We start from the raw sequence: 17,592 nt of genomic DNA, 5'->3' as shown, positions 1-17,592 counted from the left end.
ACCCTTGCTCAAAATGAAGCATAAAAACGAGGGGATTTTTGTGTGTGTGAGAGTTGTTTTGTTATTATGCAACTTTTTGTTTGAATTAGGTCGTACTGTTCTAACAGCACAGACTTGATGGTGTCCAGCCAGCAGCACAGTGTGTGCCACTTTCAGCTTTGCCTCCAAATGAAAAATGATAAGATCAGAAGTAGTGCACATGAAGCCAGACAAGTACAAGAGCAGAGTATTAGAAAAACTGGATTGTTATTAAATACGGTAAAATACAATTGCACTGTACAACAGCGATTTAAAACAGAGCGTTGTTATATTTTCAAAGGCGAATTGTGATACATCTCGACACACACGGATGAGGAAGATCAGTGAAAAGAAATATTTAGCCATGAATGTTGCTAAACACTCATGTTGCTTCACACAGGAAGGAAAGCGAGTACATACTATGTCTTATCTTTCACTCTCTACGTCTGTCTTCTCACTAGTTGGACACATATGAGCATGTAAAAATACATTGAATTGGACACAGTCTGAAATTAAGCAAGCTTCATTTTTACAATTAAATTTCAAGTACTTAATTTGGAGCATGAGTGAATTCAAAATGTAGAGTCCTCACCATTTCTTACTCTATTTTTCCCTCCCCATTCTTTGCTGCGGTTTTCCATCCAAAAACATGTTGCTCTGAAGTCACTCTTGATTATCCATTGGACGAAATTGGATGGACCTGAGACAGGTGTCAAGAGCATAACGCTCAGTTTGTGAGTTACTCAGTTGAGGAATAAGCACGTTCCCAACCCAGTCCAGCATCTTTTTAAGCTGTTTAAAAGGCAGCCAACCAGGTGGCTTCACACTATAAGGCTAATTTAGGCCAAATGAGATTGGAGACAGGAGGCCTGAATGTTGTTAGTCACTTAAATGTTGTACAGAGGCTGACATCAACCAGAGTCAGATTCCTTGTTTGGCATGCATACATTTGGCCAATAAAGCTGATTCTGAGTCTTTACTGCGGAAGATTCCCAACAAGCAAACTTCCAATTTGGAGGCCCTTTTAGGTTTGTTGCAACTTGCCGTCGCATGACCTTGGCCAATATTGAGGGTGTCATCTACATACTTGTATTTGGAATACATATTTGGTATTTGGCTGCTAGTTAGGAGTCCAGCAAATAAATTGTTCATTTGATTTTTTTTCTCTCCGTCTAATTTGACTTGCATGCATGTTTTGTTCTTCGACAATTCTCGACTGATGATGGAGTCACACGCTGAAAACATTGCAGTCAACTAATTCAACACAGACGGCGTAAACATTTGAATTTGATTACTGGGCGCCATCTGCTGGACAACTGTAGAAAATTATTTTGCGCTTTATCACATTGCCGGAGATTTGTATGTTGTTACAAAGGACTATTTTTCCCGAAGACTGTATGATCATGTGATTAAACTTCAAATAAAGCAAAACGCTCCTGAATTTTACCATGACGGCAAATATCCTTTACTAAATACAAAATATGTAATGATTTTCTTTTATTTAGACAACCCAAATAAAAGGCACATAACATTGCGCATGTTCATGTAATAATTTGACAAACATACATTTAAAAAAAAATGCAGGAATGTTTCATCTAATTGGAAAGCCTACTTTCTTGTATATACAAAATTACCATTGTTAATATTCTAATACAAAAGTTTTATTTTTTAAAAAAGGGTTATTTTATCTTTCACATCTATCTTTACTACTGCATCTGCAGACCTAAAACTTTTTGTACAAAGATATACATTCAACTGCTTTCACGAGGCTCATGGAATTTCCAATTCATATTTGTCTTAAAAAATAAAGAGATGCTCAAGTCAACAATAACATCAACACAAGTTGAATTCATCACATTATTGCTGTATCAAATTTGGCAAACAGTCTATTATAGTGTATCTATGCAATACGTACATTAAGAAAATAATACTATTTTGTTAAAAAAATGAACAATGACAATCATGCATATTGCATTTTTTTCAGTGTCAACTGAAACTCTTCAGGAGTTGCAACACTGCATTCATTAAAAAAATAAAATATTCAACAAAGTTATAGTGTTCAGGGTCATGCAATGTCAGTCTTGTCTCAATATTCTTTCATTAAATTTCCACCCCCCAAAATCAGTTAGAATAATTCTCAGCCTGTGACTGCTGTTTGTTGGAAAAAAACAACAACAACTAAAATGTACAGTAGATATGCCATTGTACAGCAAGTTGGTGAACAACTATATTTTTAAAATAATACTACTTTTGTCCGTGATGGAAGTAGGGAAGTGTGTAGGCAACCAACAACTCAAAACGCTCCTTCATGCATCATCTGAGAACCACTCTCAAAGGGAATAAAAAAAATACAAAAAAAAGCCCCAACATTCAACTCATCAAGCCATAATGCTGATTCGCACAAGAATAAGCTCCCTTGAACATTTTTGGAGGGGGGGGATATGTTGCTAACCCTAAGCAAACAGAACCAAACATACACAATAACCCTTCGAATTAATATAAACCAATTAAGTTCCTCCGGTATTATACTCCAGTGCAAACAAGATCTAAATCTAAAAACAAAAGCGAGACAAAAAATGTCTACAGAGCCACTGGTGATTGTTGACATTTTCGTTCTGGGACAAGTAACCTTAGGTTCTCAACTATTTTCCACACCCCAAAGAAAACAGAAACGAAAACCACATAAAAGCCCAGAATGAATATGTGAAGTACATGTTCGTTTGAAGGTGTTTCCTGAGTGAGTCTTTTCGGGGCAGTGGGAGATAAATGTTGGGAGAGGTTTATGGAGGAATCAGACATCACCTCATAACTTTTTTTTTCTGGCAGAAATTCAAGATCCAGCTGTGTCTTTCCAGTTTTAACCACTATGAGACGACAGGCTAGGGTTAGCAACGTTAGCGTGCCCTTTGATACTAATACTGCTGCTCTTTGCCTGCGTGGGATGTTCGTTCAGTGCGAGACTCAATCCACTCTGGTGACATTGGGAAGCTGGGTGGGGTGCACGTTGAAACATATTTGAACATACTAACGCAAGTCTTCATGATTCCATACAAATATAAAGATACAAATGTTTCATCATCATGCGGACACTTTTGAAGATATCCTCTTAAAAAGACAGGTTAAAAACTTAAGCGGACTATGTCAAATGTACACCTGTACCTCAAGAGCGTAGTAGCTACTATCTGAAAAGAACACAGAAAAGCTGTAGCACGGTGAAAAAATATTCTTCCATGCACATGGAAGCTGCTATCCCTTTTCACTATGCTTCTTTCCTACATTAAATAAGGGTAGCCAAGCTATAGTTAACATACAAAGATTGCTGGAGAAAGGTCAGTCCATCACTTCTCTCCAATGGTAACCTCCTAAAAACAAATCTTTCGAGAGAGTTCATCATCACGTAGGAGGAATCACCTCACAGTTTGTCATTCTACCTGACTTAGCTAAGTCCTAAACTTGTCCTTCTCTTTCAAGGACGGTCCTACTTGGATTCTACTCAAGTGTTGCGCGTCTCCCATCACTCTTGTAGCATTAGTCGTGATGCAGCTGAGACTTGGCCGGCACCCCGTGGCTGGCTGCAAAGCTCTTGGAAATGCAGCACGCGCTTGGAGGTGTGATAGAAAAAAATATGGAGGGTTTAAAAGAACAGAGCTAGGCCTAAGGGCCAAATTGCTTGACTTTATTTTCCTTTCTTTGTGGCCACTTCTATGCTCCTTTTCCTGTTTTTTTTTTTCTTTTTTACCATGGCGGGGAAGACGGCAAGACTTGGGACAAGAAAGGCATGCTATCCACCGACCTCATGGCAATGTTAAGCGGGCCGGCGATATTCATAGGCATGGGGGTGGTTATTGCCACTGGGTGGGCGATATTCATGGAAGCGGTGGCGGGGATGTTGACGGAGGCGATATTGACGGGCCCGGTGATGGTGAGCGGGTGCTGAAGGCTGACCGGCGAGGTGATGTTGACTGTGTTGGTGCTGATGTTCATTTGCGCCGCGATGGTGACAGCGTTGTTGTTGTTGGAGTTGCCCCGATTCATTGCTGTGGTAATGGGAGCTGAAACTGTCACGGGTGTTGCTGAGGCAGAGTTGCAGACCTCGTCTGGGGAGGGAAAAGGAACGATCATCAAATAGTTGCTTGGTTCAACAATTCTCAATCTGACCCAAATTGGACAAACTGCTTCTAACTTCACAAAAAAATGATGCTTTCCTCTTGCGTTTTGTCTACCAGTTGCAAAATACCTTTATTACAAGAGTTGAAGTTGGCTTGGCCATGAGTCTTCAGGTGGCTGGTGATGTAAGCTGCACTCAACATCTTTCCACAAATGCTGCAGGTCACCTTCCCCTCGTGTCTGATCATGTGAGAACGCAGTCGGTCTTTGGTGGCAAAAGCAGAGGTACATGCCTGCAGGCGCCCAGAGCATGCCAGGTTAAAGGTCAAGGGAGCGCGACAACAACATAAGTGGCGATAATACACAGAATCTGGATAGGGTCAAACAAAAGATGGTCGTACCGTCACTTGACATTTGAACGGTCGTTCAGAAGAATGAACGTGCTTCACGTGACAACTCAAGTGGTCGGGCCTGCAAAAAAATAAATAAAAAAAAATAAATTCAAAAAGTTGTGTTACTGGTAAATAAAATAATGATCCTCAATGACTAGCACTTTTATTACTAGCATTAATATTGACTCAAATATTACATTCATGTTTCCTACAACCTTTATGTGTTCCATTGCTCACATCCAGATATTGCTTGCTTTGAGGGGGATTGTGTGAACCCTTAAAAGTTGCGTCAGTGGCAGTTGATTCTCCACGATCAATCATGCGTGATTTAGTTTGGCCTACTTTCGGAAGCGCCACACTGCGATGGTGCACCATTGTACAATTGTTTATTTGCAGTAAAATGGCGGTTGACATGGCTCTCAGATTCATGCATTTGCTTGCAGAAACACAACGTGACTACTTGTATCATGCAAATATTGACGACTCGGCCCCGCAGATTTTTGTTGCTGATTGCGGGAGTATTCAGTAAAAATCCAATGCTAATTTTTATATCGCATCTCTGTCAGGGCTAAGAGAAAATATAGGCCACAAAAGTGAGTTCAACTTTGCACATTGCTTAATTCAAGTGACGTTCCCTCAGAAAGCCTTTGCCTGTTGACCTTTAACGGTGAGTCTCTTGCATTCATAATCTCAGCTTGGCGTGGATCCACCACTGACAGCTGGATAGTTCTGGTGACGCTGAGAGTTGAATCATGTTAGCGGGGTGAGTAAGGGTGCTTTGAGTCGGCAGACAAAAAAATTCAGTCTGCTCTTTTTTAAGAACTATTATTTTGTGTTTTTGTTGATGATTGCCTAGCCATACAAATGAGAAGTCAGGTTGAAGCTTCTTAGTCCTATGAACCGGAGCTTTTTGCTATTTTTGGTCCCAATCCAAGAGGAGCAGACATGGTTGAGTCCAGTGGATGCCAGCAGATCGAGCTAAGTGGCAATGACTCTGTGGCCTTTTCTTCAGTGCCCATTCTCACCTTCCAGCATGCAAACGAATGCCTGACCCATGTCACCGTACTGGAGGCAAGCCTGAAAGTGGCTCACATAAAAGTGCCACAGTGCAGCACAAGCTAATGAGGCAGTGCCACGGTTTTCATATTGCCTGCTCATTACAAAAATTATGATGACATTAAAATGCCAAACGCATCAACAGATACTGACTGTACTGTATTTCGGAATCCATTTTGTACCCAGAAGTGAATATCAAACTGATAATGTGCAAAGTAATTCTTTCTGAACTTACCTGGAAAAACCTTTACCGCAGACGGAACACACATAGGGCTTATGGACTCCGCCATCATGAGAGCGAACGTGGTAGGTCATCCGGTCCTTCCTTTTAAACCGTTGGTGACAAATGGGGCACTCGAAGGGCTTCTCGTCCGAATGGGACAGCTTGTGGCGATTCAGATGGTAAACATCGCGGAAGGCCTTGCCGCACATCTCGCAGCCGTGGTTTTTCTTGACAGGTTTGGCTGGCTTCTTGGGGACAGTCTGCTGGTGGTGCGATAAGTTGCCCATTGCAGAGGTCATGATGCTCGCGCCCGAAGAAACCGAAGTGGTCGCTGTGGAAAGGATGCCCGCCGCTGTGGAGATGTAGGAAACGTTTCCGTTATTCTCCCTCTGCATGGTGGAGATCATTGGCACCATGGTCGGGGCCGTCTGCGCCGTCTTCTTTGGCCGCGACACCATTTTGATTCCCGTGTGGCTGGACTCATGGCGTCGCAGGTGGTAGCTGTCGCGAAAGGCTTTGTTGCAGTAGCCGCAAACAAATGGCGTTTTGCCTTTGTGCTCTTTTTTTATCACAGGCACTGGAGGCCGTCCACCTCCTCCGCTGGCCACATTGTCTTTGAGGAGATCCAGGGCAATGGAAGGGTTCTTCTGGTCCATTTGGATGGGCAGCACGGGCTTTTGGTCGATCGGTTCACTTCCTGCATTGAGAAGCGGCAGCAGGCTGTTCTGGGCCACCTGGTGCTGGTGGTGGAGGGATTCATTGGCCTGCTGGTGGAATTAAAAAAATGTCAAGGAGATGAAACACAAAGGCAGGTCTGTGAGTGAACTATGCTACTGTATTTTCATGTATCGCAGCAGCGAGCATTTCTCAATGTGAGCTAATCTAAAAATGATGCTACATTCAATGCTGTTAGCTCAGTAAAACAGTCTGACGCCCAACCACCAGCAAGAAAGGCCAAGGTGAAATGCTTGACCTTTCCTTTGTGGTTCAATCATCCATCGAAGAAGGCCAGCCCCCCCCAAAAAAAGAAGTTCCAAGAGTAAAGGGCTGGGGGCGCGAAAAGAAAAATGACCCACACAATGTCCTCCTTATGTCATCTAGCCTATTGTGAAAGACGCAAATCTGAGCAGTGATGCACTAGGGCCACAGCGGGGGTTGCTTTGTATGCTCATCTTCATTGATTTGCCTCATCTATTCATGAGCTGGGGACATTGTTTATCCACATACCACTCGGCGAAGCTAGCAGTCACTTTGCCGGTGTGCAAGGGAACCTGGGAACTCATGCGGCTTGGCAACCGAGTTCGCCCATTCCTCTAAGCACCTGCTCACGCTTGCCACCTTCCAGGATTTGCCATCATCATATAACGCTGTGCTGTCCACCGGCACGGGGTGCTGTTTGGGTGGCAGTGGCGATATCACGCAAGAACTGAGGCACAGCCTGGCCCCGCCGCAGAAGTGCAGGGCCCGTAAAAGCTGCTGTTGCCTTCATGCGACGCTGACCATTTTGACACAAATGCACTCTGACAACTGAGGCTGCTCGCTCATAAATAACATCAAAATGGAGGCAGTGTCCCGACGGCTCCACGGGCCACTGTAGACTTGAACGGCACTTGCGGTCTTGAGTCTGATTATGCGCCGTCTTGCCTACATCTTTTGTGTCTCACTATACAGCTGCTTGGCATAATCCCATTTTGAACCAAAACAAAGACCATGTTGAAAAGGGAGGGAGGGCAGGAGAGATAAAGCTGCAAAAATCACTATTTCATATAAAATATTATTCAGTTAGCTGGTAAAAAGCTGACATCAGTGCTTGCCTTGAGATCGTATTTATGTCTGTAGATGCAAGGAGGGGAGAAAAAGAAAAGAGAAAAAAAACATTCGTAAAATACAGCATGTCAGCTTTAGAAATGTGACTTAAGTTTCTAGGAATTGGATCTCAGCCGCCATCAAACCAATAAGCAGTTTGACATTCGAGCTTTTGATTATGCTACCTCAGTTTACAAATACAGGCAACAAACATATTGGAGTCGCACAGGTTTGTTTTTTTACACTTCCCAAAGCTTATTTTGACAACCTCAAGCTAAGTCACTTTGAAATACTGTGTAAACATGTTGATTTTGTGTGTACTAGGGGAATATTTATAAAAAGAATAAGTGCTATTAAGTCAGTATATCAACTTTCTAATAAATATACTTGTTTTGTCTCCTTTCTTAGGCACTCAGAGCTAAAATAACATTTTACACAAAATGTACTTTCTGTAACAGTCACTTTCCTTTCAACTGTTTGAATGGCAAACTTTCTTAATACTTTAAAACACTATTCACATAATAGCTTGTTTGCAGAGGCACAACTGTTGTGCTTCGGGGTATCCATGAAAATATTACTGCACTGCATAAAACATGACATGATGTAAGTGAGGAATTACAAATAAATGCACATTTGCAAATATATTATTTTTTTAGATATTTAGAGGTACTACAAGGAATTACAAATAAACACACATTTGCAAATATATTAATTTTTTAGAAATTTAGAGGTACTACAAAGCCATCAATCTTAAATAAATTTAATAGCAAGAATTTTGAAGCATTGTTCAGTGTTGCTCCTCTTCCACAGACAGCCAAAACGTTTACAAAAGACCAAAAGACAAAGTAACAGTGTGAGGTACATAATACAAGTGTGCATACTGGCACCATGCCAGATATTTTAAAACAAGCCACACTGTCCATCTGTCTTTGTCGCCCAAACAGTAAAGTACTCTAGAGGCACATGAGAACAAAAAAAAAAAAAAAAAAAACCCTCCAATTGACAAGATAGAGCACATGAATACATAACCAGGATAGCACTTCTTGTGCAAATAGAACATTAATGGTGAGAAGAGCAGTGTGGGCAGTAGAATAGGTGGTTTTTACTAATCAAGTTTTTTTTTCCCAACATTTATTTGTTAGGGGGGATTTTTACAGTATGTGAAATTCCCTAATGTGTCAAATTGCAGCAGTACAGCCATAATTATTGCCGAAGAGGACTTCTTCAACGTCAGACTTTCTTCACCTTAAGTATCGGTGGCTGGTATTGGCAAGGTCCATGAGTAATGTATACCTAAAAAATAAGGCCGGTATCGGCTCAATAGAATATCTGGTATTGGTTCTCGTCCATCTCCACTTTTTTTGTGTCTTCACACATACCATATAGCCCTCACTAAATTTCAATCCGGAGCAACACTTATCACGTTATATTCACAAATAATTTGAGGGACTTTCTAAATGATAGATAATTTCTTTTTATATCAGTATGAACCCCAAGACAACATAAACTTAATTAGAATCTGTAACTCATAAATATCACAAGTTTAACTGTATGAATAAGAGCAAATGAATCAAATATATATTTCAAATTCCAGGGATGTTCAGCACTCCGAGTTGCACAAAAAAGAAGAAATAAATCCGAATTTGCCCATTTGTATCATGATGTGTGCATAGTTTGAATTCCTTTCCGCGACGCTCGGCAAAATAAACAGACAAATAAATGGATGGAGCTACGGCCTTTTAGTTGCAAACAAATTCCAGCACCATCGGTCCTCGGCAAGTCGGATCGACTCTATTGCGAGGAATTATTTAAGTTTTTGGTGAATGTGATGGAGATTTCTTACAAATCGTAAGCTAAATTGGCTAGTGAACGCGACAGTCTCTGCGAAGTTGGCCGCGAACCGCGGTTATCAGCTGCTGAGATTTTCCAAGCGCAAATAATTAATCCGCGATCGAGGCTGAAAATCTTGGGTGGGGGGTTCCTATTTGACGCTACGTCCCACTTCAGATTTCATGATCACGAAGAACGCGTTCATAATGGGCTAAAGCTGTTGTGTGTGTGCGGGTCGATTGTAACGGTGCAGTGCCTCACTTGGAATGATGCCGCATGTTTGCCTGGGATCGACTTGGAAAACAAACTTCAGAAAATAAACGCACATTATTCGGCTTCTCTAAATACACCACGGATGATAAGAAGATGGCGTTTTTCATCCACCACGTAGACGTTTTTGTTCAAGCGTCAATCCGAGCCTCACAGCTGGAAGCCAGAATTAATTTACCATTGTTTTGCTTGCTTACTTGTTCTTCGCACTACTCGTTTAAAAACTGCTTTTGCCGCCAAAACATTCAGTGGTTTCAGTTTCAGTTTTTTCCCACGCGTGCAATATCAGTAACCACCCCGAAGCAGCGAACTTACTTGGAAAAGAAACGTACTCCAGCTTGCCTCCATTTCCACACTTAGTAATTCTGTAGGAAACCTAGTACAAGCCTACAACAAAGCAACCAAACATGGCAGCTGAAACAACTTCCGGTAACCTTAAGGGTTATACCATTTTATCACCATCACGGGGGGTGATATCGTTTCATCTTTTGGACGAGCGTATTTTTCGATTTCTAAAATTCAAATTTTATTTTAAAAACAAATTTCCGGGCAAATACAATAATCCATAAATCACCAATTTGACAATTACCCTCAACAAACCTTGTGTGATGAAGACTTTTTTTTACCGAAACACCCCCATCTACTCTTTTTGCTGATTCTGTGAGGGGCATATTTTATTGAGTATCCGCCTCGATGTCGCATGTGGCTGTTTCATAGATGTGTTTTACTAATAGTCTGTTGGTGATAAAAAAATGGCTTTCCACTTTTTGTGTCAACGATTTAGTGCTACACCTGCTTTATCGAATAAAGACATAACCTCGATCAAACGAGAACTGGGACTCCCTCGTGGATAACCGTTCATTTTCATTCATGGAATAGGGATGAATGGGCACTAAGCTGTGCAATACAGTACACAGTTCTGTCGTTCATAGCAAATATTTACTAGCCTCTGCTAACAATATTGTCATTGCTATGCAAGTATGAAACATCTGACATGTCACTGTCACATGCACATGTATGCAGATAAAATTGAAATATTCATAAAATAAAGTTAAGTTGTATCTCTCCTATGAACAAAACAAATCTGGAAAGCACTTTCTGCATGAGTATTCATCCTTTAACTATAAATGGAAAGTGTACCCACTGCGGTCACAAAGTCAAGAAGATAATTACTTTAACAGGATAAAATATATTGGAAGTTACTTGCAGAACAAAAGCAGCGTGCTTGCTTTTACCCAAACGTGTGCTATTGGTCAAATAGCCCAATAGAGGTCACTGTTGCCCGATTTCACTTGTGTGATATTGAAGTACACTCAGAATTTCAAATACAAGGTGATTTCCAACACCTTCGTGCAAACGTGTGCATTTGAGCTTCAATATTCCTAACTGTAAATTTTTAATTAAGTACACAAAACGGTTAAATTAGAAGTCTCGCTCTTTTCTATTTTGGGACCTTCACAAGCGTTGTTTACCCCACTCCGAATAGGATTTCTTACCTTACAGTGGACTGTGAAGGCATCACGAGTATAAATATACCTGTGTATCACCTCAGTCAATTTCGAGGAAGTAAAATTAAAGTTGCAACCGTTCACATGCCAAGTTACAGGTAGGATGTTGTCGTTTGTGACGTAGACCGTTATACTGTACTATATTTGTGCATGCTCCAATCATTGACATCCTTCCCTGCGGCCATCAGGTTTTTAATGAGGGCAAAGCAGCTTAGAATTACAGTATATCCCATCACTGACTGGGCATGTCGTAGGACAACATTCTGCAGCACGTAGTCAATTCTCTAGTAACAAAAATTAATAAAACACCAATTAAACATTTTGAGGCAAAAAGCATCATGTTCATTTTTTTTTTTTAAATCTTGCATTGTATGCGCGATGCGAGATCTAACGACGACGTGAATTTTGCTTTTTAAGCTATAAAAATGACGGGAAGGATGGTGCATAAACCTGCAAGGCAAGTACATACATGATTTATTCTACTATTCGTAAATGTTGAGTGCTGTGTGTCACGGTGAAACTGACATTGTGGCGTCCGTCGTCTGCATGAGAGAGGACGATGATCCCAAACTGTATGATATGGAGTGCATCGATGCTTTTAAGTTGTATGTAGGGCACTTTGAACGGCAACTGCATTTGCACAGCCAAAGGTAATTCCGTTTTGACTGATACTATCAGAGAGGCATTCATTGAACCATATGCTAATATTTTGTAGTATTAGAGTAAGAAAAAATATTGGAAAATAGAAACAATGCATAACATCACTGCAAACTACATACACAGAGGTAAATATATTGTTTAAGCAGATCGTTTTGATACTGTTCTTGCGCTAACTCCCATTGGATTTTGTGGGTGTGCCTAATGTGAATGATCTCTGCACATCATATGTGCTATTGGGCTGTCATGATAATGACTGGTTCAATAACAGTCACTGGTCATTTCCATTATGGGCATGATGCATTGGTTGTTTTGTTTACTTACACACAAAATAGTTTTCCTCAAAACAAAATGATTCGTTGTTTGGTCTCATTAATGGTCTCTTTTTTATGCTACCTGTCTTACAGCTCTCACTATATTGTACTTTTGGGAACATTTTGAATGAAGAGGCTGTAGAAAACGTCCGATATGTTTCATCTTATTAAGAAGGACAAAGAGAGAGAGAAGGAAAAGGACATTAGCAAGAAGGAGAAGAAAGACAAAAAAGACAAGAAGGAGCGTATGTCCCCGGCCGAGTTGAAGAGTCTGGAAGAGATGAGCATACGTCGAGGCTTCTTCCATCTCAATCGAGGGAGCTCCAAGAAGGAATCAAGGAGCAAGTTGGATATTTCTGGTCCTATTCCCATCAAGGTGGCAAGCAACCTGGATCTCAGTCTGGCAGACTTGGATTCTGAGCGCCTCATCAGCTGTGACACCTTAGCACAAGATGTAGGATCTGGTGAGGATACCAAGGGAATCGACCAGGACCAAATACGCAGCTCTGTAAAGGAGAGAGCAGCTAAGTTTGGAGAATTAGCCAAGTTGAATTCTGGGCCAAGCCCGAGGTATCCGACCCCTTCCCAGAGGAACAATGCATTTGATACGTCAAAGGTCTCTGTTCAGATATCAAAGCCACCCTATTTTCGCCAAGGAAGCAAGCCACAAAACATAAATAGGGTACATATTCCCGAACTAGTAGAAAAAACATTCCCAGGTGTCAACTTAGAGTTGCCAGTACTTGTTGCTCCACCAATCCCAGATCCCAGAGAACTCAAGCTCCAGCGACGCAACACAGGTGATTTTGGCTTCTCTTTGAGGAGGTCAACCATGCTGGACAGGCAGCCCGATGGAGATGTGTACAGGAGAGTGGTGCACTTTGCAGAGCCCGGTTCTGCCACCAAGGACCGGGCTCTGGGCCTGGTGCCAGGAGACAGACTGGTTGAGATCAATGGGATCAAGGTGGAGAACAAGAGCAGGGATGAGATTGTGGAGATGATCCGTCAATCTGGGGAGTCTGTGTTGCTGAAGGTGCAACCCATTTTGGAGCTGAGTGAGTTGAACCGCAGCTGGCTGAGGACATCCCAAAGCCCATACAAGGAAGGCTTGAGTGTAAGTTGCATTCCATTTTCCAATTCATCTTCTTACAGGTAGTTAACTTTATACCTTGCAACTCAAAATTATATATTTGATTGTGTAGCTTGCTGTTCTCCAGTTTTACTATTTTTTTGTTTAGGTAGGCTTAGATTCAATCATTTTTATATTGGAGATGAATCTGTTATAATATGACAATGCATTTCTGTGCTTGTATTCACTGGAGAGTGTGTGTTTGTGTGTTTGTGTTTGTGTGTGTGTGTGTGTGTGTGTGTGTGTGTGTGTGTGTGTGTGTGTGTGTGTGTGTGTGTGTGTGTGTGTGTGTGTGTGTGCGCGTGCGTGTGCGCGTGCGTGTGCGCGTTTTAAGAGAATCTGTTCTGATGGTCTATACAAGCACCCCCCCTCGCCCCGCCATCCCCCTACCATTGACACAAAACAATGGGACGCTGAAGTATACAACGGCCCAAACGCTACGAGAGTCCTGGGCCATATGGTTGCTGGTTGGCAGTCTATTCATGTCTTTTTATGTGGATTATCATGTGGAACACGAAGGGGCGTGTCAAACATAACTCTTTATTTGTTGGTACACCTGACTTTAATCCTTTTACAGGGCCTCAAGATGACATGTTGAGAAAAAAAACCCAACTACAAATATACACATTTGTGCCTTTGACTCTTGACAACTTCTTGGGAATACACAAACAGTATTAACATTAGTTTTTGTAAAAGTAGTAGGTATTTTCTTGTTACTTTTTAACCCAATTTTTAGATGTCCGAGGGCTGTTTATACAGGAAAAAAATATGCCTAATATGATCCCTTGTCTGATAAAGATCCATAGGTTGACATTCAATCAAAACATTCACTCAAGCATTTTCATCGGCTCCTCATACTCGCGCTTCACTCTGTCCCATATCTAGCTGATCTGGATGCTCATCAGTAGACAGGTAATTGACGATACTACAAAAAAATGCACTTGAGAGGCTGACCTAGAACCAGCGGTACTATTTATAGGTGGTTATTATAAGATCTTGACTCTGAATCTAGAGCAGATGGAGACCACATATGCTGCATGAATATGGCTCAGTATGTCCGTTAGGTGGCAGCCATTGTCCATGCTCCAGCTGACAACTACAATATAGTGCTGTGGTCTCTCTGGTTCTGATTGCAAACAAGTATTTTTTTAACCTTAAAAAATTATAAATACACTTGCAGTAACTAACTGTAAATAATGTTGACCAGTCATGCAAATTGGCAGATTGTTTAATTAAATTATTAAAAATTATTTGTGCCAGCTTCTATTTTACATACAAACACATAGAACATCTATGATACTGTATTACCGTATTGGCCCGAATATAAGACGACCCTGATTATAAGACGACCCCCTCTTTTTCAAGACTCAAGTTTGAAAAAAGAATTTTTGAACACCAAATTTAATTTTTATACAGAAAATAATGACATTACATCTGAAACAAATGATTATAACACTATATTCAAGAGAAAAAGCATGTTATTTTGCCTCATTCAAATCATGCAAAAACTGTCTATCACATCTTAATATCTGAACATTTAAATATGTAAACTAAAGTGCAATCACATTTGTAAATGAATGGCTTCTGGTTTTTACATTTTCTGTTGTCTCTTTTCTTATTTTTTTCTCTTTTCTTTCTTACCTCAATTTTTTTTATTTTTCTTCTTCGTCTACCGCTATTTTTCTTTTTTGTGCTACCGCTATTTTACTTTTTCTTCTTTGTTACAGGGGTTTGCTTTGGCCTGGGGAGTTAAGTTCAGCATTTGCTTCAAATATATCTGGCGCCATCTAGCGTTGAAAATGGGTATAATGTCTAGACCCTGAATGTAAGACAACCCCCACTTTTTCTTATTTCAATGCAAAAAACACCGTCTTATATTCGGGCCAATACGGTATATCGATCATAGATATTTCACAGCTTAGCTTTATGGTGTTATTGAGTGAAACCAGTTTTATCTTAAGAAAAAAAGCCATCAGAATAATCTCTTCGCGATGCCATTTATCCCTGTTTCCAACTAGACTAGATTATTAAACCATGGATAGATTAGAAAGAGGCAGGACTTTCCAAGGATCAAGATTTTAGTCCATGATCAAGGTTTAAAAAGTAATTTTCTCGTCCTCCGCTCTTAACAGGATTTGAATGTGAGGATTTTTTTTGGGACGTGTCATTTGGTTTGACTTGGTCTCGCCATATTGTATTAGCTAAGAGCAAGATATTGTTCTTGGGCTGGATACCTTCATAAAACAGAAGACAGAAATGTCTTAATCAGTTATCAATACCGCACCTCCAAAAGTAACACATTTTAATTTTTGCTCCTAAAATTGATGAACAGCACATGTAGAGTCTTTGAAAATATTGGAATTTACGACCAGCTAATGCTGAAGGACATGAACATTTTTCATCCAACAGTTCGACTGAACTGGGTCAGAATCATTTGATATGGTTTATGAGTCTTTAATCTTTGCTTTACGCTAAGCATGTGTCAACCAGCAGCTTACATAGTTTTGTGCCCCAGTATCTGACTCAGAGGATTAGCAGACTGTACATGGTGGACCAACTCAACCATGTGTTTGTTGGCAGAGTACTAATATGTCAACAGTGGAGGGCTTATAGCGAGAATATCTTGCTTTAGCAAATATAAATGGGAAATAACCCAAAACATGTATCAAAGAGTGGCACAATGGTATTAAGATGAGTCTATTCAGTTCTTCGTGCCACATCCGGCACTAAGTGCTGGGACCATATTGTGACCTTTTCTTTCAAAGTCACATTAATATATTTGACGGGAATGTTCCAAAATAGGATGAACTATTCCACACTTAGTTAAGCCTGTCTGTGTCTGCCTCTCTGTTCAATTCACTGCTCCAATGGAATCATTTCCCAAATTCCTTTCACATTTCATGACGTTAGCTTGGATTCAAATGTTTATTTTTTAAAGCTGATGATTTTCGTTGGAATGAAGTTGAAATAAAATGTAAACGATGATCCACTTGATTATGATCATTTTAATCATGTTTGGCTTGATGAAATTGGGTTCAAATGTAAATCATGGTATTTTTTGATTTTTTTAAAAATCGTTGTTTGTGGCGTCCTCTTGTGGTCACAACTGCAAAGTGACGTGACTAGTTATGTTAATGCACAGCATGAATGAAAGTTCCAATGAATTATACAAATAAACAATTTGGGGTCCTGAAATGAAATCGGCAAAAATATACCGACATGGCAGGTAGAACCCGAGTGTGGGAGACCCCCTCTTTGTTTGTCTGTCACCAAGAAGGAGAGTGGCAGGAGTGTATTGGTGTGATTACGCAAATTCTATTCATAGCCTTTCTATGTTCCAGCAGCTGTCCTCTCTCAGCGCCCAACTCCTCACATTACCCTCATTGCTTCCCCCCACCCCACTCTTTTGACAACAGCCTTGTGCCACTTTGACACCGTCCTCCCGGATACCCGTGCCTCTTACTCACCAGGACTCTGCATAAAGTCTTTGTAGACTCGGTTCTTACTCGGCCCTTGCTTCAGTGACTGGAGGTTAAGGGATTGGAAGGTTGAGCAGGCCTAGAGAGAAGGTAATGGACTTGCTGGAAAGTGTGGTTTGCTGGTACATGGGTGCATGCGCTCTGCCTCGCCGCGGGGTCTGATGGCATCTCAGAATGGCGTCTCTTGAAACTATTAATAGGTGCTGACTTAGGAAACATTTAGCTGTTACACTATTGATATTTCTTTACAACAAAAAAGGCCACGAAGTCCTTTAGAAAATATTACATGCATAGTTGCTTCGGAGAGATTGGATTTTTTTGTTTGTGAGAAACTAAAGTATCATCTCCTCACGTTTTCTCATCATATCTTCTGTCCTCAGTGCTGCATGGTCCCACCGCCCTGTTGGTAAATGGGCCGTTGTGTGCAGAATTGTGCTTGATAATATCCCCATCAGCCTCCCTGTCACCACGGCGCAGCTCATATCCTCCTCTCGTTTTGTTTGTCACCATTGCGCACATTTATTCTCTTCACCGCCAGCTTGTTTCATGACGTCTGGCCCATCACCATGGCATACAAATCACGTTTCTCATTTTGGGAACAAAAGGGAAGTTTCGCTCCTCTGTGTTGATTTTTTTTGTTTGTTTCATTTTTGCATCTCAATTCATTTGTGATATTTTATTTGAGAGGTTTTAGTATGGCTCTGTGGATTGATCTGTTGTGTTGATTCTTCTTGTGTAGGTTAAAGTTGAGAGCAAGCCAGATGTAAGTGCCTTTTAAATATATTCTTTGACACATTCAAATT

The 17,592-nt window shown here is 40.8% G+C and overlaps 2 protein-coding genes across 8 annotated transcripts in view; one reads left to right on the top strand and one right to left on the bottom strand.

Annotated features, from left to right (window-relative positions):
* Window positions 1–1,498: 1,498 nt before the first annotated feature.
* LOC125981723 (vascular endothelial zinc finger 1) lies at window positions 1,499–10,132 on the bottom strand. The gene is made up of 5 exons (XM_049741614.1): window positions 10,018–10,132; window positions 5,809–6,563; window positions 4,527–4,596; window positions 4,256–4,418; window positions 1,499–4,115 (listed from the first exon to the last, which is right to left on the bottom strand). The coding sequence occupies exons 1-5, from the start codon at window positions 10,048–10,050 to the stop codon at window positions 3,754–3,756; spliced, it is 1,383 nt and encodes a 460-aa protein (XP_049597571.1). The 5' UTR covers window positions 10,051–10,132; the 3' UTR covers window positions 1,499–3,753.
* A 1,158-nt stretch (window positions 10,133–11,290) lies between these two features.
* LOC125981867 (unconventional myosin-XVIIIa) overlaps window positions 11,291–17,592 on the top strand; it is a 44,513-nt gene continuing 38,211 nt past the window's right edge. For 2 of the 7 annotated variants that reach the window (XM_049741911.2, XM_049741910.2), the window contains exons 1-2: window positions 11,454–11,667; window positions 12,275–13,295. In XM_049741911.2, the coding sequence (XP_049597868.1) occupies window positions 12,336–13,295 (960 nt within the window). In that variant the 5' untranslated portion in view covers window positions 11,454–11,667; window positions 12,275–12,335. Of the gene's footprint in view, window positions 11,309–11,453; window positions 11,668–12,274; window positions 13,296–16,403; window positions 16,880–17,169; window positions 17,196–17,327; window positions 17,396–17,528; window positions 17,553–17,592 lie in introns of those variants that run through there. The other 5 variants (XM_049741908.2, XM_049741909.2, XM_049741912.2 and 2 more) reach the window with 5 other exon arrangements.

This window comes from Syngnathus scovelli, chromosome 15 (assembly GCF_024217435.2).
Source record: "Syngnathus scovelli strain Florida chromosome 15, RoL_Ssco_1.2, whole genome shotgun sequence".
Classification (NCBI taxonomy): domain Eukaryota; kingdom Metazoa; phylum Chordata; class Actinopteri; order Syngnathiformes; family Syngnathidae; genus Syngnathus; species Syngnathus scovelli.
The sequence above is the reverse complement of the archived record's forward strand: the minus strand, read 5'-3'. Positions and strand labels throughout refer to the sequence as shown.

What these genes read in the sequence shown, in the direction of transcription:
- LOC125981723 (XM_049741614.1), bottom strand. Translation starts at nt 10,050, where the DNA reads ATGGAGGCAAGCTGGAGTACGTTTCTTTTCCAA. An exon ending in CGTTCAAATGTCAAGTGACG is followed by an intron (nt 4,419 to 4,526) that starts GTACGACCATCT and finishes GGGCGCCTGCAG; the next exon opens with GCATGTACCTCTGCTTTTGC. An exon ending in CTTCAACTCTTGTAATAAAG is followed by an intron (nt 4,116 to 4,255) that starts GTATTTTGCAAC and finishes TTCCCTCCCCAG; the next exon opens with ACGAGGTCTGCAACTCTGCC.